The sequence below is a fragment of the Peromyscus eremicus genome, chromosome 3 (genome assembly GCF_949786415.1).
Source record: "Peromyscus eremicus chromosome 3, PerEre_H2_v1, whole genome shotgun sequence".
Classification (NCBI taxonomy): domain Eukaryota; kingdom Metazoa; phylum Chordata; class Mammalia; order Rodentia; family Cricetidae; genus Peromyscus; species Peromyscus eremicus.
The window spans coordinates 146,633,542-146,654,060 of record NC_081418.1 but is presented as its reverse complement, the minus strand read 5'-3'; the positions used below and the strand labels follow the sequence as shown (position 1 = coordinate 146,654,060).

The 20,519-nt window shown below is 39.0% G+C and overlaps 1 protein-coding gene across 1 annotated transcript; it reads left to right on the top strand.

Annotated features, from left to right (window-relative positions):
* Nucleotides 1–340: 340 nt before the first annotated feature.
* On the top strand, nucleotides 341–1,802 carry LOC131906201 (immunoglobulin-binding protein 1b-like). Its single transcript, XM_059256985.1, has one exon. The coding sequence runs from the start codon at nucleotides 601–603 to the stop codon at nucleotides 1,636–1,638; it is 1,038 nt and encodes a 345-aa protein (XP_059112968.1). The 5' UTR covers nucleotides 341–600; the 3' UTR covers nucleotides 1,639–1,802.
* The last annotated feature ends 18,717 nt before the right edge of the window (nucleotides 1,803–20,519 follow it).

Sequence of the window (20,519 nt, the reverse complement as noted above, 5' to 3'; positions counted from 1 at the left end):
GTGTTACACACACCCCCAACCCCCCCCCAACACACACACACCTCGTGGTTTCAGTTACCAATAGTGCTAACCCAAAATATCAAATGCTAAATTCTATAAAGAATCCATGCTTCCAATTGGGTACTAAGCTGAGAAGCATCACAAAATCCTTTGCTATCCTGCTCCGTCGTGCCTGAGACACTAATCACTCATTAACTAAATGCATTCATGCTGTATCGGCTCCCTGTGCATCAGTTACTCGGTAGCCATTTCAGTTATTAGAGGAACGGAGGGCACTATAATAGCGCTTATGTTCAAGTGACACTTCTCTGGTAGCCTAGCAATGGTTGCCATGCCTACATCATTCATCGCAGTTCATCTTATCGCTTACGCAGTTGTGTCACACCACACCATCACAAGGGGGAAATACTACAATAAGGCACGGAGAAGAAGCCGGGTGTGGTGGCACCTCCTGTAATCCGAACCTTCCGGAGGCTGATACAGGGGGATTGTCAGTTCCAGGCCAGTGCTGGCTGCACAGAAAGTCCCAGGCCCAGCCTGAGCTGCAGAGAGACTTTGTCTCAATAAGCCAGAGACTTCCGGCCTCCTCCCTCCGGCAAGATGGCGATGTCTGAGGAGGAGCTGCAGCAGCAGAGGCTCCCGGACCTGCTGGAAACCAGCAGACAACTTCTGGAGGAGGTGGAAGCCTCGACCCAACCCACGGGCTCCAAGCTAATCCAGGATAAGGTGAGGAGGGCCTTGAAGCTCCTGGAGACGGCCTCAGACATGTTATTACAGCTCGAGCTGTTCAGCCGGAACGAAGATTGGGAGGAGATTGCTTCCGCTGACCTCAAGTACCTGATGCTCCCGGCCCTGAAGGGCGCGCTCACGCTGAAGCTGGTGGGCCCCAGCCATCGCCTCAACCACCTGCGGGAGGCTCGAGACCACTTCATGAACTTCCTAACCCAGAGCCACAGCTACCATGTGGCCGATTTTCAGCTGCCCTGGGCCCAGAGCAGCTCACCACCGGAAGGCAGCCCGGCCACTTCAGCCATCCTGGAGCCTAACCTCGTTGCCATGGCATCCCAGAGGCAGGCTAAAATCCAGAGGTACAAGCAAAATAAAGCGGTGGAGCAGAGAGTGTCCGCTCTGAAATCAGCAGTGGAGAGCGGTCAGGCTGATGACGAGTGTGTGCGGGAGTACTACCTCCTTCAGCTTCGCAGGTGGATTAACATCAGCTTGGATGAGATCGAGAGTATCGACCAGGAGATAGAGATCCTGAGGGAAAGAGACTTGTCGGGTGAGCCATCAGCTTCTCCCTTGCCTCCTCAGGAGAGGCCTCCAATGAAACCCTTCGTCCTCACTCGGAGCGTTGCCCAAGCACAAGTCTTTGGAGCTGGGTACCCGAGTCTGGCGACTATGACGGTGAACGACTGGTATGAACAGCACCAGAAATGTGAGGGTTTACCCTCAGGTCAGGAAGTCGAAAAGCAAGCACCACCACCTGAGTCCCACAGAGCATCTCAGCAGGAAGAAGAGCTGGAGCTGGAGCAAAAGGAAGAAGAGGAAGATGAGGATGCCCTTCACAGGATGCAGCAGTGGGATGAATGGAAGGACACCCATCCTAGGGGCTATGGCAACCGACAGAACATGGGCTAACCTCCCCTCAGTGTGAAAGGACAATGGATCCCTCGTCTTCCCACACCAGGACAACCCTGTTTCCTTCCTTAGGCCCCTGCTCCAGACGTGTGCAACAAAGGCAAAGATACTGATCTTGCTTCGCGTTCAATAAAGTACCACTATCAAGTTTTATTTGCACCCTAGTTAATGTCCGGTGCTCTCATTTGAGCGTTATTCTCACCATGGTGTATTGCAGTTTCTTAAGTGGATAGGAAGAGTGCTGAGAAATGGCTGTGCAATGACCGACTGTATGATTTATCTTTAAAAAATAAAATCCCCTCTTTTGGAAAAAAAATTATATATCCAGAGAGATCATTCACGTAAGTTTCATTGCAGTATTTTTTAATTATTGTTAATATTTGGGTCTGACATAAACCACTATATTTGGGGAGATATATAGTATATATATATAAGATTGGATCATACCTTAGTGTAGCTGTTTTAGAACAACAAACTGAGAAACCCACCGGAAGGTATTACAAACGGCCTGATGAATATGGGGAGTCTCCAAACACTCAACTGGGTTTGTTTTGGTTCTAAACGGATGTAAGTTGTATGAACTTACAGAACAGCCACTTTCATTAGTTATGTACTATCTAGAATCTTCTCAACAAAAAGTTTATATGAAGATGGGTGCTTCATTATTTGCTGAGATTTGAATATGGCTTTATTTTTTTAATCTTACATTAGAAACAGCTTCCTTAAAGATGTGGATATTTGACTCAGCATTTTCACATTCATATATGTAGAAAGATGATTTGCACAAAGGTAGAACACAGCAAAGTGGTGATGAGTTCTCTGTAAAATCTAAAAGCTAGAAACTATGTTTTCATTAAAGAGACCTGGGTGAATGATCTTTTTTGTAGTCATACAAAAGATTGTCAGTAAACTGTGAGAATAAAATGATTTGGATTTTGTACGAGGTAACTTAGGAATATTTACCAATATATACTAATACGTAAGAAAAATGAGATGAGAAACTACATAAGAATAGAATCATCTTAATTGTGCAAAGGAAGATAACCATGAGCAATATGGTATACTATATAGGCATCTCCTGTTACTCTTCACTCTGAATCATCAATCATACACATGTTTATTGTGAGTTAAAATAGTCATGAAGTTTATTAATTATGGTTACTAATCACTTCTGGAAAATGATTAGCCACTGTGTCCTCGAGAAAGCAAAAACAAAACAAACAACAAACATGAAAACATGATTTGAAATGTCTGCCAATGTTTGTGGTGTAAAGATTCACAGCGTGTTAATATCATCTTAACAAATTGTCACTGAACTCAGAGGCGGAAAAACATACTCATAATTCAGTTTTTCAAACCAGGATGAGCCAGTGGCAGCACACTCCTGGGGCTAAGGAAACCTCTGGGGCTTGTGTTACTGAGGTGTGTGAACCTTTGCTCGCAAACCTCTTTTACATCACTTCGAGTCTCTAATATTAAGAACACAGGAGCCGCTGAGCAGTGTAGAACTCCTGTGCAGTTTAATTTCCCTGTGAAGTTTGGTGAGCAGAGCTGCTAAGTTTAGCTTTCACACTAAACAAAGATCAGGCAATTTACATGATTTTCCTTTGCCCCTGTTGGGCTCTTAGATGTGTTTGCATGTAGAGTAAAGAAAATATTAGGTATAACAAGAATGAGCTATCAAACTGATATTTCCTGACCTTTTGAAATGGAAAACACATCTTAAATTAACAACATGCATGGGATAAATGCAATGAGTTGTGCCCTTTGACTTTGAACTATTTGCTTTCTAGATGTGTGTGTGTGTGACCATCCACTTCCCGACAGAAGCTCTAATACTAGGACTTTGAAAATCCCCACAGTAAATGCTTGGCTAAATAACAAGGGAGGAGAAATGATCTTTCCCCCTAAGTGATTGCTGATCCAAGCAGCGGTTTCTTCATTTACTCAATGCGGTGTCATCTGCCTACCATCACATCTGGGCAAAGGTCATGCAGAGTGGTGTTTATTTATGTCTATGTTTATTCACAGCTGGAAGTAACCAGAAGGTGTAGTTGTAATGGGGAAAAAAAAAGAGAATTCAGAAAAAAAAACATAAGGAAGATGAGTATGAATTTCTGTTAATGGGACATAAATCTTACCCATCATGATGAGTCCAAGAAAAGGCCAAAACAAGTGAACTTTTTGAAACTAGAATTTTTTCATAAAATTAATGTGTCCTAGAAAATGTCATTCAAAAATAAGATTAGAGGAGAAAATAATTACAAATATAAGCAAAAGTATAGCATATGAACTTAAGACATATTAACCATGTTGCAGGGCAACATTGAAACATTTACTGCATTTCTAAAAGACATTGGTGAATTTTTAAATGTAGGTATTCATATTTTAATTATGAAACCAGATATGTGAATTTTGAGAAACATTTCCCTATACATTTAATAAAGTTATATCTACAATATCAATTTTTAAAATTAACAGATGAAATTTTAATATAGTTAATATTAACCATCATAATTTCTATATGTTTGCCAATTTCTATATTCTATACATTATTTTAAAGGAAATAAACATTTCAATAACATTTAAATCAAACAACACATTATACCAATGCCAATAAGTATTAATTCCCTATCAAATATGAGGGACTGAAGAATCCTTTGTCTTTCTTCTTCTTTTTTTTTATGAGACACTGTATACTTTGTGAAAAACACTGACACAGAAACATAAAAGGTCGGTGTAGAATACATGTTGGAAAATATTCAAAAATAAGAGCCCCTTAAAAGTACAACAATAAGTTTTCTCTGCACATTCAAGTTGAAACACAACTGAAATAAAGTTGTAGGATATTACACCTGCCCTGTGTAAGAACATCCTTTAGGTCCTTCTCATCACTGAAGAGGGCCAACATTCTCTGGTGTGATAACTCTGTAACTCATGTCACAACAATGCCCTGAATTATCAACTGTGTAATAGCAAATTTCTGTGCATAGACACCTGAACAACATGTCCTTTTAAAACTTAAAAGCACTGTCAGTTTTCCATTTAGACAAAGCTGTTCAGAACCAAGTCTGAGTGAAATGTCCGGTTTGATCTCTAAAACCAAAGAAGAGTGTGTGTTTCACAATCAAACTAAGTTTTGCCTTGCCATAGTCAGAAATATTCAACTTGCTTCCAACTCTCCCCAGCCAATATAATCCCAACCACATAACTGCTCATCTGAGGCTTCTGTGTGAACTGCACTGGAAACGCCATAAGATGCCTCATACATGTGCCCAAATAGACAAAGTTCTTTAATCTCAATGAAATTTTAATGTGTATAAATTACAAGGAATTTATAGACATCATGATGTTATTAACTATAATATTTGGGAAAGATTATTCTATAATTATGTTTAAATTGATGGAACATGTATATCTGCAGAGTCCAACCAAAATGAAAAAGAATCATGACTAGAATGTACATATTAATTACCATGATTAAAATAATATCCAAAGACTTGAGCAGGCAGATAAAGCAGAAAGTCGTTTAATAAACGCAGTGTCACACTTAATCTAAGAATGCCCATAACGAAAAATTTTAGCCATTGCGTTGTTCACCTGTTCATTCTAAAGTGTAATTGTCAGTTTTGTGTCTGGATACCAGAGAAAGTGGCTGCATCTTTGGGATATTTACAATTTGTGCAATTTATTGAGACAGATCCAATTCCTTTTTTATTTGTTTTCCCAAAGCACCCATTTTTTTACGTTTGCTGACCAGTGCAAAATCACCCTCACTAATGTTTATAAAATACCACATTATTGTTAGATATCGAATCCAAATGCAAGCACTGCAGTTCTAACAGATAGGAGCTTGATAGAATCTGTCTTTAGATTGCCGCTGTCCAGACTACCTAAGCATGAGTTCTGTAAAACTCATGACATTAAAGAATGGAAAGGAAGACATGCAGGTGTGTTTGTGTGTGTGTGTGTGTGTGTGTGTGTGTGTGTGTGTGTGTGTGTGTGTGTGTACATGTGCACACAGGCACTCATATGCACCTTGGGAGAAAAGATAAATGGATAACACTAGGAAAGATACAGTAAGTATATCTATTTTAAAAGATTCTAAAACTTCCATACAAAAATATAGAAACATCTCTTTTTCCCCAATGGCTATTCATTCATATTAAGACAAATACATTAGACATTAATGTTTATACTCAGCAATGGATTAAATTATTATACCCAATTATGCACATGTGTGTGGAGAGGCCAAAGGACAACTTTAGGTGCTGTTCCTTATCCTCCCTACCTTTTTAAAATTAGGTCTTTTTGTTGGTTGTTTTTGCTCTTTTGGGAGATCTGCCACCCAGCTCCCAAATATTTCACACATGGAGGCTTATTGTTAATTATAAATACCAGGCCTTAGCTTTGCTTGTTTCTTGACAGCTTTTCTTAATTTTAATTATCCCATCTACCTTTCGCCTCTGGGCTTTTTCCTTTTCTTACTTCTGTAATCTTACTTTCACTCTTACTCCTTGGCTGGATGGGTGGCTGTCTCCTCACATCCTCCTCTCCTTGTTGTCTTACTTTTTTCTTCTTGCTCCTCCCAGATTTCTCCTATTTATTCTCTCTGCCTGCCAGCTCCACCTATCCTTTCTCCGGCCTCACTATTGGCCATTAGCTCTTTATTAGAGCAGCAGGTGTTTTAGACAGGCACAGTAAGACAGCTTTACTGAATTAAACAAATGCAACATAAAAGAATGCAACAGATCTTTGATTAATTAAACAAAAATGTTCCACAGCACAAACAAACATATCACATCTTAAAATAACATTCTATGACAGGGTCTGTCATTGACCAGAAGATTACAGAATAGGCTAGGCTGGGTGGCTAGACTACTGCCAAGATCCACCTGTCTCTGCCACCCATCACTGGGATTACAAGTGTGTGCTATCCTGCTTGGCTTCTTTGTGTGGATTCTGGATATTGATCTCAGGATGGTGCCATCTGAGCCATTTACCAAGCCAATACGTTTTATTATTTTTTTGAATTATTAAGATATTTAAAAGTCACTTATAGTTCAATTTTTGAATACTTTTGGATGATATGATTACAGTAAGACATGTCAACTACAAAAAAATAAAAAAATGCCATTATGTGGCTCCTAAATAAATGACATAGGTGTTATTTCTAGGTGATTAAGGACATCTGAAATAGTTTTTTGCTTTTTCTTCAGCCATTCTGAAATTCTTCCTTCCTCTCACACTGAGAACCAACTTCAGAACAGTGTGCTCTTGCTAGGCAGGAGTATTTCCATAGTTCCAGAGATTCTCTACACAGACATACGGAAAAATGGGACTTTTGTGCATTCTTAATATGTTTACCTCCTCCCATTTTATTTTTAAAGTCACAAGGTGTCACTGTGTTACCAAAGCTGATCCCAGAATCCTAATAGGCCCAAGTAACCATCATGCCTTAGCTTACCTCATAGCTGGAATTATAGGGCCTATCGTACTTCCACCTTTAACAAAGGAAACATGCCAAAAGAAACAGTCAACTACCAGTTATCTATATGTTATATTAAGGATTATATTAGAGTCTCTACTCATATGAGCTTCTTTGATCCTCCCAATAATTTTGTGATGTAGTAATTACTACTGAGGAAGCTGAATTTCTAATAAGGTAAAAAAAATTATTCAATTTTATAGAGGACATATGCATAAACAATAGAATACCAACATTAAGTAAGCCTAGGCACACTTGTAGCCCTTTGTGAGTGTACACAAGGGCCATAATAAATTCTTACCAAAACTTACAAAGAGATTTAAAATATTTGAATATGACCCATAACTGCAATGCTGCTTCGTTTGTGTGAATTCTATTTTTGTTACTGTGAAATTCATATATGGGCATATGATTTAGGAAAACCTTAGGTCTATGAACATTTTTCTATAGAAATTAACTAATGAAGATATCTGCATATCTAAAGAAGCAATTATAATCCCATTTGAATTAAAAACCAACTGCATGAAAGCCCAGAGATAAACTGCTGATAGATTAAAAGCTAACTTCTCTTTTTGCTGCCACTTGGACAGAATCTCAGTTGCATCTTCACCTGGGGAGTTGAAATATGAAGAGTCAAGACAGCGTCCTTATAAGTCAAAGTCTGGAAAGGAGGGTGACTACCTGGGGTTGGATGGGGCTTCTAACATGATGGATTTGGATGTGTGAACATAGCAAAGAGAGGCTAGTCAATCAAATCTGGACCAATAAATTGTCCATTTGATAAGTAAAGAGTACTTGCTCCTGTGAACAAAATTCAGCAATAACTGAGTCCATTGTTCTTCTGAGGAGTTCTTTAACACTAAGGCAGAAACTATGATGCCTTAGAATTGTTTGTCTTGGTCTTTTCAGAAATGAACTCTGTAGCCCAGACTAGCTGAAACTTATTAGGTAGTCCGTGTTGACCTCAAATTCATGGTTATCATCCTACCTGAGCCTTCTGAGTGTTGTGGTTATAGGCATGAGATATTACATCCGTGCTGGTTTCCGTTTGCATGTGTATAATGCAGTGTATAGCATGCTCCAGTCTGCCATCAAGCCTGTGCTCTTGTGCTCCTTGATTCATGCCATAAACAAAATTATTCATCAAGCCCTCCACACTCTGGCTTCACATTAGCCGTGGTTACCAGTTTTCCTGAGATCTAACTGATCCTTACATTGATAGAAAAGAAGTGAAAATGAGCCCTACTACTGAGGACTCCAGCATGCTCCAGGGTAAGCCTTCATCAGTTCTTCAGTATAAGATTTGCTACTCACTCTGTGCCTTCTGTTTCTCTTCCTCCACTGGTCCTTTTAGTAAAGTCTTAACAAAGAACCCTTATATTCACAAAGACATCAAAATATTAGTTTAAAAGGGCTGGTTCTCCAGTAGGAAAATAAAAGATAATTCTATGTAGCTCATAAAAATATAACCATATACATTCCTAAAGGGTGGACTAATGAAGGAAGTGACTTCTGAAAAGTTTACACTTAAATATTTTTAATGTAATATGTTTTTGTTCATATTTTCCCATCCTTTTGCTCCTCCAAGATCCTCTCAACCTCTCTACCTACCTATCTTAGTTTGAGTTTCTATTGCTGTGAAGAGACATCATGACCACAGCAACTCTTATAAAGAAAACATTTGATTGGGGTGGCTCACTTACAGTTTCACAGTTTCAGTCTATTATCATGACGGGGAGTATGGCAGCATGCAGGCAGACATAGTGCTGGCTAACTAGCCAAAAGTCCTACATCTTGCAGGCAACAGGAAGTGCATTGAGACACTGAGTGGTATCCTGAGCATCTGAAGTCACAAAGCCTGCTCCCACAGTGACACACTTCTCAACAAGGCCATATCCACTCCAACAAAGCCACATCTCCTAATAGTACCACTCCCTCTGAGATTATGGGGCCAATCATATTCAAACTACGACACCACCTAACCTATGTTATTTATGTCTCTTAACAGATCAATGTTTCTTGCCAATTAAGCAAAAACAACAAAAAAAAATTACAGGTCTGAATGGCAACAGACTTGATGTAAAGAGACTTCTGAGGAAAAAGAGTTCTCAATTCTGTTAATATTAGCTCGTGTGATACTTGAAACTCATACTGAGTCTGAGCCTGCAATCAAAGTGTGTTAGGTTGTGGATGGCCTTAATAAAGGTTTGTTGTCTTCCTCAGAAGAGATTAGTTACCACAAGAGCAGGTCTGTCTTTCTGTCTGCACATTATCTCTCACCATGTAAACTCTCTTCCTGGAATTACCTCTTTACTTTCCCTTTGGTGTAAATTCTTCACTAAAGTTTAGCAGACAACAGTGCCATGTATGTGGACTTACCAACCTTGACTTTTTTAAAAATAAAATTTCCAATTTCAGGTATTCTATATTATGAAGAGAAAATAGCTGGATAGCTGGCATGTAGCCTACACAACTTATTTATGAGAAAATATGGTCACAACAGATTATACCCCCAAAATAAATCCTCAAAAAGACACAAGAGTAATAGAGATGAAGACAGAAATAAATTAGATAAGAAGTGTCGCCATGTGGCAGAAATCTTCCAAGGTGGACTTTTTAGAAAACTAGAATTAAGGTTGAACCCAAGTGAAATTACTCCTGGAAAATTTGCATATTGGATATCATATTATTTTTCCTCACCTATTTATTGCAGTAGGCAAGAAAGCTATAAAACAACTGCCAGTTCTGTGTGCTGCTCTGAGGGAAAGAGCAGCAAGCTGTCTTCTTTGTTAGTTTGGGGTCAAGGGATGACCAAGAATCATGCAGACATGTAGATATGCTCTGTTATTAGGGATCAACTTTACCATATCTGCACTTAAAAAGGTCAGAGAGGAACCAAATAGTAAGGAAAGATCATAGGAGCAATGTGGTGTGGACTGCCTTAATAGCCTTCCCATTCCCTGTATTTAATACCTTATACTTTCGAAGATCTGACTTAGTTCACTTCCTTTATGAGCCATACTTGTGAGAGGCTTAATGCAAAGAAAACAAATCATAGGATTCAAGGAAGAAGACACAAGTGTCTCCTGGCATCAATCTGGCCTGAAAATACCTTACATGGTAAACTGACAAATAACGCCAACACTCAGGAGGCAGAGGCAGGAGGATTACAGTTTGAGGCCAGCCTGGACTATACATAAATATCCTATCTAAGCTTCCCATACCCTCACCAAACACACACACACACACACACACACATACACACACACACACAAAAAAAAAAAAAATGTGTGCCCGTGCAAAAGAAACAAACAAAATCCCTTGGTCTAAGCCTTCCCAGAGCCTCTCGACAGGCTATTTATAAGGTAGTCCATCTAGCATTACTAAAGAGAAGGTTATAAAGGAATGCTAAAGTATCAAACCATCCACACATTTCACTCATAGTAGATCCAGACAAAAGGCAGCTTTGTAAATATGCATGTTCATGTATACCCTGTGTTTCCTTCCAAGCTGGATAGATCTGTTGGAGACTGGAAAGAAAGAACGAGTTCAGGAAGAGGAGGAAAGAACAATGGCATCAGTGTCTGTGTACCTGAGCATCCACATAGGTTTCTAGAAAAATCTGTAACTGTCTTCAAGCTGAACTTTTATCTTGTTGATCCACAAAGGAGACAGACTCAGAATAAGTTCATAAACTCAGATGCAGAGCTCACATTTTGAAAGCGTTCTCTGGAAGGACAACATGTCTGGGAAGAGAAGTGTCTACTAGGAAACCTGAATAGAATAGTACTGATTGTGTTTGAACTGTCAAGTCCTAAGGGACTCCTGGCTACACCTCAAATAGCTGTAAATCTCAGAGTGTTGCCAAAGCAGTTACATATCCCTGAGAAGCAAATGCATGTTAGCTGGGAAAAGCACTTTGTTAAATGAGAGAAGATTCGTGATTGGGAAAGAACTTGCCACAGAGAAGATGATGAAGCATGGGCTTCCAAGTATAATGTGTCTCCCAAATGAACATGTGTATGCAGTAGGCAGCACCTGCAGAAAAGCAGAGCTAGTTGTCCAGGATCTCAAAAGATGCCAGTGATGAACAGCCAACCAAAGGCTGAACCATCTGCTGAGCCATCTCATTGAACCAGAAGCTAAGGAGCATCACTGAGTTCTTCAATTCTACATTACAGAAAATGTGAGGAGAGAGGAATCATGAGTTGACATAGGCTAATACTAAAATTTCATATAAAACAAAGTTGTTGGGTTCACAAGAAAAAGTATTCTACCCCCAGTAAGAATCAGGGCTCACAATAAGATTTGGTTTTTGTTTGTTTGTTTGGTTGGTTGGTTGGTAATGCAACACAAAATTAAATTTTTTGTGTAACTAGGGGCATGAACTTTTTTAATGACTCATTGAGATAGGAATTGAAGAACTTAACTAGTGCCATTCTTACTCTTGGCTCACCCCAGCAAAATTCACAGAATTTTTTGACTCTAAATAGAGTTAAGAGAGGCTGAATAACTCATACTTAGCTAGCAAACAGATCCAAAATTTGAGAAGCACATGAATTCATAGGCAGTTCTTTTAACATATCGTAGTTATTAATATCCTGCTTTAAATTACCCTAGTTTACTTCAGAGCAGCCATGGGATATTTTTGTATTTTTAATTGCAGAACTTCAAGAATAGACTATTAAACTTCTTACTTTATCATTAAATATCTCAAAATATTACATGGGACACTGAAATCTATTTGTGTATGAGCACAGAGATGCACATAGGCAAAGGTGAGTGTGCCCACATGCTCATGTACACACACACACACACACACACACACACACACACATAAACTCACACACACATGACACACACAGGATATGAAATGAAGTTCCTAGAGATGTCTACGAAGGTCTAGTAAGACACCTTTAATGTCAGCAGTGTCTGCTAAAGTACTTCCTTCTTACAGTCTGTTAGAAATTCTGACATACTCTCCTTCAGAAGTAGTCAAGGATATTTACCTGGTGCCTTTGTTCTGTTCCATGCATATGACTTCTCAAAAGTGAATCTAGAGGTTTTACATTAAAGATCTTTTGGTCACACTCATTGGGATTTTATGAAAAGTTCCTTATGCATAACTTTGATGACAATTAAATTCACTGCTCCCTAAAGAGTCTACTCTTGCTTAAGAACACATGGATCTCTCTGCTCACCCCTGTGTCCTCCAACCTTATTTTTGCCTCTTAGCAAACTCCCCTTCCTGCTCTTGGTTTCTCACAAAATGCTTCTCGAGGCTCAAGCTCCAATTTCTCACCCTGTTTCTCTATGTCTTTTCTCAGTGAAGGTCATCCTTTCCCAAGGCTTTACTTATGACTTCTTGGTCATAATCCAAATGACTATCCCCATTCTTCTATACATTCAAAGTGCTCCACACTTCCTTACAGTCTTCACTGCATTCCCCCAAATTTAAAGAAGACCCCAAATTCCCTGCTTTTCCAGATGTTTCATTTTGGCACCAGCATCTTTTTTTTTTCTGTCCTCCAGAACGAAACCTTACAAGCACAGTTGACTCCTCCCTTCCTCCTCATCAATATCCAATCTGTCACAGTATTTTAGCAAATCTCCCCTCAGAATCTCTCCAACTCATCTCTTTCTCCCCATTCTGGGGCTGGCATCACTCTTGCATAGCCTCACATCTGCTTTGCTGCAGCAGTTTCCTGCCTTATCATATTTCAGACTCTATTATCTCCACGCTCTCCTCCATTCTGCATGTAAATACCTAATTAATCTTCGTGCATCTCTATGCTTCCTGCAGACACTCTACTCTGCTTCCTTCCGATTTACCCAGTCACATTGCTTTCTTTCCCTCATCACTCACTTCCTCTGCAATCCGATCATCTCCCACCAAGCAGGGAATGAGCAGTCCTCATGCCAGCCTCTGCTTCCCCTGACAATCTGTTCCTCTATTTATCCAAATATTATGTGAACTTCTCGGGTCTTCTACCACTCTATCCTTCCATAGTACTGTTGTTACTGTCCTCAGAAAATCCCTCAATGAATAAAGATCTTCTTATCTGTGTAAGTGATTGTGTGTGTTTCCTGTTGAAGGCAGGAATCACACCATGCATATTTTATATTCCCTGCAGCACCTAGACCAGTGCTGAACACCCTGCTGGGAACATGATTGATAGACTCATCTGACCCTGCCCTCCTGCTACCTTGTCACCTGTCCTTTTCCCCCACTAGGAATTGTTGAGTGATCACCATCATTCTCATGTTTCATTTCACAGAGGAAACACAAGGTAGTGGGAGAGAAGACTCACATTTCTCCAGCATTCTTCAAAGTCTCCCTCTCCCTCCATCAAGACCCTCCTCAATTACCTCTATTAAAAGGGAAGTCCATTCTTCAATGTGTCAAGGTGAATCCCTCTGCTTGTGCCTTTGATTCTGTGGTCTCTCACTTCCCAAATTGTGCTTTACCAGCTACTTCCCTTTGTCCCTTGCATTTTCAATCCCACCATCTCTTCTTGCCATTGTCTTAATCTACTATATACTTTGTTTCTATTATATAGAAACTGGGGCAGATATTCAACTTCCCAAAGGACGTTGCACCCCTTCCAATTCATTGTTCTCCTTCCCTGTAGCATAATAAACTCCATATCACTTTTATGTTCCCTTCTATTTTCTAACTGGTATAAGGGACAGGGCATAGCAAACCGTTAGATCTGCCCACTTTTTAATTTCCATGAAATTTGAATTGTAATAACACCCATGACTTTTTATTTCACTTCTTTACAAAACTTACCTTTACTTTTGACTTTTCTCTTTGATGTTGCCTGATACCTGAAAAGACTCATCCTAAGAGAGGAGATGTTTACTCTAAAGACATTTGAGAGGACGCTGCAAATTTGCAAGGAAGTTATGGCAGGAGCATGAGGCAGCTGCTCTTGGACATCTCAGAAGACCAAGAGACTGAGAAAGAGAAATCCTGCCACTCAGCTGGCTTCCTCCTTTTACACAGTTTGACGCTCCAGTCCACTCCAGGTAAGTGTAGATATTCCTTAGTCAATGGCTCTTCTCTGGAAAAGCCCTCACTGATTCACCCAAGAACATTTCGTACTCTAGACATTTCTTAATCCAACAAAGGTAACAATCAGAATTAGTCATCACATTCCTCCTCTTTGGTCTACCTCCATTGCCATTTTTCTCACTATTTTCCTTTCTCTCTTTACCACTGTCCTCCCTTCATTTTCTTGGAGAATAAGCAGTATGCTGTGGAGTTGAGGTGCAAGCAAGAGCAACCATATTGACAGACAGGGAGGAACAGTCTAGTCACACACAGCAGGGAACAGCCTGACCCACTTTGTCCAGTGGCCACGCAAATGTTCACATTCTGTTTGCATAATGTGAGGTGCTTGGAAAGCACTGCTCAAACGTGCCGTCCTCAGCACTCTCCTCTCCTCCAAATGGAGTAATAGTTTCCGAATTTTTCCTTTAAAAATGTGAGAAGCCTCATTGCCTACAAAGAACATAAAAAAAAAAAAAAACTCTGCTGTGGAGTTGGAAACTATTAATAACCTGAACTACTCTGCTTTTAAGTTTTTTTTTATTTTTTACTTTTTATTTTTCAGTATTTTAGCCCTGTTCTTCACCATCAAGTTGAAGTAGCTCCTTGAGGATTACTGACAGTCTTACATCCCACTCATCCCCTTCCATTGTTAGTCTTTTCTCTAACCACTGAATGGAGAAGTCCCAACTCTTCTGTGCAGATTGCTGGATCACTTTCTTAGGATGAGTGAGTGTACTGTGTATATTTTCTGGACACAATTGCATTGAATAGCATTCTAAAAGTCTGCTTTGGATTCTCAACATTAGATGAATTGCAGCTCCTGATCCATGAAAAAACTAACATGTCACAATCTTTTGGTTTTTAAGACACGGTTTCTCTCTATAGCCTTGGCTGTCCTGGAACTTGCTTTGCAGACCAGGCTGTCTTTGAACTCACAGAGCTCCATCTGTCTCTGCCTCTGGAATGAAAGGTGTGTGTCAACAAGCCAGGCCCTTTTCTTTATTTTAGAACAAAGCCATGTTAGGGAGGGACTTTTGTGCAAGATATTTAGATATTTGCAAAACAAACAAACAAACAAAAATATGGGCTATACCTTTACAGCTGTAATACAACTGGATTGGAGAATTGGAGTAACGTCCTTACCTCTCTCAGGGCACTTATTTGTCCTTTGGCTAGGGGAAATATCAGGTATGAGCAGCACTTCTAGCATACATGTAAGGCACAGCTCAAATCAGTGATGTATTGCTATGCATGCAGCCTGGGTTTTATAGCCTTAACCTTTGAGTGCAGTTAAGTCCACACATGCTAAATGAAGTATAACACCAAAGCAATCATTGCATATCTCTAACCAAATCAATAGTTATAGTCGAATCAATAGAAAATTGAAACAAATGTGTTTTGGTTTAAATTATTCAGACAGTTTCTTCAATTTTCCACTTTATTTTGTTCAGACAAAAATTATACTAGGTAACCATGCTTTTAGTACAACCATGTAGTATATTTTCATTTGTAAAATAAAAGTACTTTGTAAAAATCCATTCTGAAACCTATTTCTGGGTAATTAAAACATGTTTGCGTTTCCTTTTATTGTGGTTATCCTTACCAACTAGTCTTACCAGCTTCAAGTTTTCACAAGTATAAGTATAATTCAATTCAAATTAAATTGACTTAAATATTTAGTACCTTCTAATTTACTAGTCATTTTGCTTTGTGCCACATATTAAAACAAATCACTGCTAGATCTCTATCAATGTAGAACATTCCAAAGAAATAGAGAAATATAAATAAGCTATAATTGAAGGGTTGATAAAATGGGCCTATGGGCAAATTTTAATCAAAGAGTGTTGACTTAGATTGGTCCAAGTTTTTGCAAGGAAGATGTCATAGGCGATAAAGACTTTGAATTCAACCACATATTTTACTTTGGGCCTGTATAAATGTTCAAGGTCAGAAAGAAAACAACTTTTGCTTTTCCCATTATAGCCATATTTTTCAGCTTAGATGGAAAGAGTTCCAGGGCAATTCACCCCCTCCTGGCTTCCTATCTCTGTGTGTGCATCTTTGAGAAGTGGGATTAGAGAGAAACCTGCAGGCATATTAATAAATAAATTTCACATGCTGTTAGATATTAAGTAAACATACAGATACATATTCCTCTAGGGTTTATGATCTTATAACCTGGAGATTTCTAATTTGGCACCTATGACATATAGTAACTTCCTATGGGGGTGTTCAGTGAATTAATTCTCATATTTTCAACTTAAAAATAAATGTAACCCCGATTTGCTTAATGTACTTCATAGGTGATTCAGTGTGTCTCTGCTTTTTACAAACAAATTCCAAAAAGTTCACTCTTTCCCTGTATAGCCAAACATTCCATCATTTAGAATGCAATACTGAAATCACTACAAATCATATAGATAACTAAGAAAGCTTAAGCTTTGGAAATGTTTGCTTTGAGCAATAGGCATTCAGTTTAAGATCAAATGTTAATTAAGTACATGTTGGAAAATTTAAGAAATAGGGCAATTGTTTATCAAGATATTAGAAAATACAATATTAATATGCAATGAAAACAGTTGACATAAAAAAAGAGAATGCAGACCACAGCAGCTTCACATAAGAGCTTAATTCCCATGTGGGTGTACTTACTGTCATAAACTATTCTCATTCCTTATGGTCCAGAAAATGCCCTTAAATAGTGGGAATCCAGTAGAAGAGCATAAATGACATTTAGAGATATTGCTTAAGTAACCTTAAAATTAAATTCTCTCCCCCTGTTCTCACTCTGTGTATGTGTGTGTGTGTGTGTGTGTGTGTGTGTGTGTGTGTGTGTGTGTGTGTGGTTTGTGTTGGTTTCTTTTAGGTTAGAAATAGAGGTTTTGTTTCTTAACATAGAAAAAGGAAACCAGTGTCATAGAAACTAACCTGATCTAGGTTCCTTGCAGACATGAGATAATTAATTCAGTATATAGTGTGAATAGATTTACATGTTTGTAATTAAGAAGCTGAAATGAAGATGAGGAGCATAATAAAAAGCATAACCACCACAACAAAGCAGTGGTCTGGATAACAGACAAGAAAGAGCAAATCCAGAGCAGCATCTGGTATGAGGGGACAGAGGAGGACAATGGGCTAGAGGAAAGTTCAGAGCCTGGTGGCCACGCACACACACTGTGCATGGCTCAGGAGGGAGCTAGAATAACTCTGACTGCTCTCTGATGGATTGAGAATTATTCCAAGGAGACATTGGATTTATCAAAGTGGAAGACCAAGATTTTTCTTGTATCTCTTTAAAGGATTGTAACTTTTTTCTATTTTATTATTGTAGTTATTAGTTAATGGCATATGAACTTCTCTACACCTCCCCAACCCTCCTGTCAGCATGCTTTATAAAACATCTAGAATATACTTATACACTTTCCTGATTTCACTGATATGGTGATATTTTAATTGTACTGAAATGTGATTTTATTTGTATGTTAATAAATAAAGTTGCCTGGGGGTCAGAGCTAATAGCAAGCCATAGCAGAAACTGGGCGGTGGTGGTGCACACCTTTGATCTCAGCTCTTAGGAGGCAGGGCTAGGCGGATCTCTGTGTGTTCAAGGATACAGCCAGCATGGAGACACATGCCTTTAATCTCAATACCAACCATAGAAGACCTGGAGGTCTGTACAGACAGGCAGTGACGAGGAGGTCATGTGGTTGGGTTTACAACCAATGAGAAGGCAGAATAGAAAGTCTATAAAAAAGACAAACAGACAGGAAGTAGCACTCTTGCTGAGGAGGACAGCAGCGGCAGTGAAGGGTAAGGTTTTTAGCTCTTAGCTACTGCTCTGACCTCTTGGGCTTTCATCTTTGCATTGGCTCTGTGTTTCTTATTTAATAAGACAGTTACATCTACACACTGAGATGTCCAGCATAGTGTCAGAACAGAAAGAGCTTAGGAGACCCTTGAATGTGTAGCCAGTTTGTAAGAACTATGAGTGCAAAAGGCTTGGGACCTGCCTTCCTCACATGTTGCTGGGGTCTGCATTTACAGTATTCAGGTTGAGGCACTCTTTTAAACTTGTGTAGACTACACTAACACCAGTGGCTAGGTAAAGCCTGACAAAGTTAGAGCGTTTTTCAAGTCTTTGGCTGAAGAGAGTAATTATTCTCTCTGTATTTCTAGACTTAATCTGCTAATATTTAGTTGAAGAGCACTGTGACTATACTCATGAGTCAAAGTGCCGTGTTTTTTCAGTTTTCCTGAAATATGCTGGTAAAATTTTTGTCAAGGTTATAATAACCTCACAGAACAAGTTGAGAAGTGTCCTTTTTAGATTTTTATTCTCAGAGAGATTTAAATGATAGTATTATTTCGTCATTGAATGTCTGGCAGGACCTATTAATGAATCCATCTGGGGCCAGAAATGTTTGTAGGAAGGCTTTTGATTAATGATTTAATTTCTTAATATCTATGTGCATAATTCTTACATATTTTTTCCTTCAGGAGTCAATTTAAATGATTATGTTTTTGCAGAAATTTGTCTATTTGAATGTGTATACTTATTGCTAAAGGGCCATTCATATTATTCTAATCTCTTCAATATTTTTAGGCTCTAGAATTATGTCCCTACTTAGATCCCAATAATGTTTCCTTGAGAATTCTTGCTTTTCTAATAATTAGACCAATCCAAGAACATGCTCAGTTTTAAAAGTCTTTTTTAAAAGTAATTCTGGGAGGTGGGAACATAGTTCAGTCAGTTAAGTGCTGCTACAGATGCAAGAGAACAGAGTACAGATGCCGAGAAACCCCTTAAAAATCTGGGCAAGGAGAAAGGTACCTGTATCTCCATCCTATGGTGGGAGGATATAGTCAGATTTCTGAAACTCACTGGCCAGATATTCACGGAGCTTTAGGTTCAATGAGATACCCTGTCTCAAAACAATAAAGATGAATAGCAATAGATGAAGACACCCAACATCAATGTCTTGGAGACACACACACACACACACACACACACACACACACACACACTCATGCATGTGCGCACACACACACACATACACACACACATACACACATACACAAAAATGTACACATATGTGTATTCACACCCGCACACACACAACTGCCTGTGCATGTCCAAGTATGCACACACTAAAGTAATGATATTTTCTGAATCTCCTTTGAACTTTTCTATTATGGTAGATTGCTGTGGGATGTATGGCAAATGTGTTGCTGATTAATCAATAAAACACTGATTGGCCGTTGGCTAGGCAGGAAGTATAGGCAGGGCAAGGAGGAAAATAAAGCTGGGAAGTGGAAGGCTGAGTCAGAGAGACACTGCCAGCTGCCACGATGAGAAACAGCTTGTGAAGATGCCGGTAAGCCACGAGCCATGTGGCAGGGTATAGATTAATGGAAATGGATTAATTTAAGCTGTAAGAACAGTTAGCAAGAAGCCTGCCACGGCCATACAGTTTGTAACCAATATAAGTCTCTGTGTTTACTTGGTCGGGTCTGAGGCTGTGGGACTGGCAGGTGAGAGAGATTTGTCCTGACTGTGGGCCAGGCAGGAAAACTCTAGCTACAGTAGATTTTTCTCCAATCATTATCTTTTTTTCCTGTTTCTATTAAATGCGATGGATTTGCAGTTTTTATTTCTATGTCTCTCCCCCTTGTGTTTATTAAATGATGTATAAGAAGTTTAAAGCTGTGCATATAAATGCATAACTATGTTATAAAATATATATATGGTTTGTCCTCTGGGTATATTTACTTCTTTCCACATATTTTGGCATGTTCTAGTTTTTACATTATCACTATTATTCAGACATTTTTTTTTTTGCTACTTTTCTCTTTGACAGAATGTCTACTTGAAATGTCAACAATTAGATCCAGTCTTTATTCTGATGCAGTCTACCTTAACTCTCTTTATTCTGGTTCTTTTCTGCTAGATAAGGTTCTGTGAATAGTCCAGCAGTAGTCCAATATTTGCAACTGGTCTGCATGCCCCTCAAAGGATCATATAGTCTCCAGTTGGCAGACAAATTTATCTACCTGTGCAAATGCATGTACACATACAAAACTTGCATGTATTAATAGATTTGTTGCTATTTATTACACATGTTTACCTGTTTGATATATGGAGAAAATAATGACTAAAGATGTAGTTTATGATATGATTCTTTTTTTGTTAATGATGTGATTTTGTGTTTATTTGTGTGTGTGTGTGTGTGTGTGTGTGTGTGTGTGTGTGTGTGTGTGTATGTATGTGTGTGAATGTATGGGATATGTGCACTAGTATCCACTGGTATCAGAAGAAAAGCATTGGATCACCTAGAG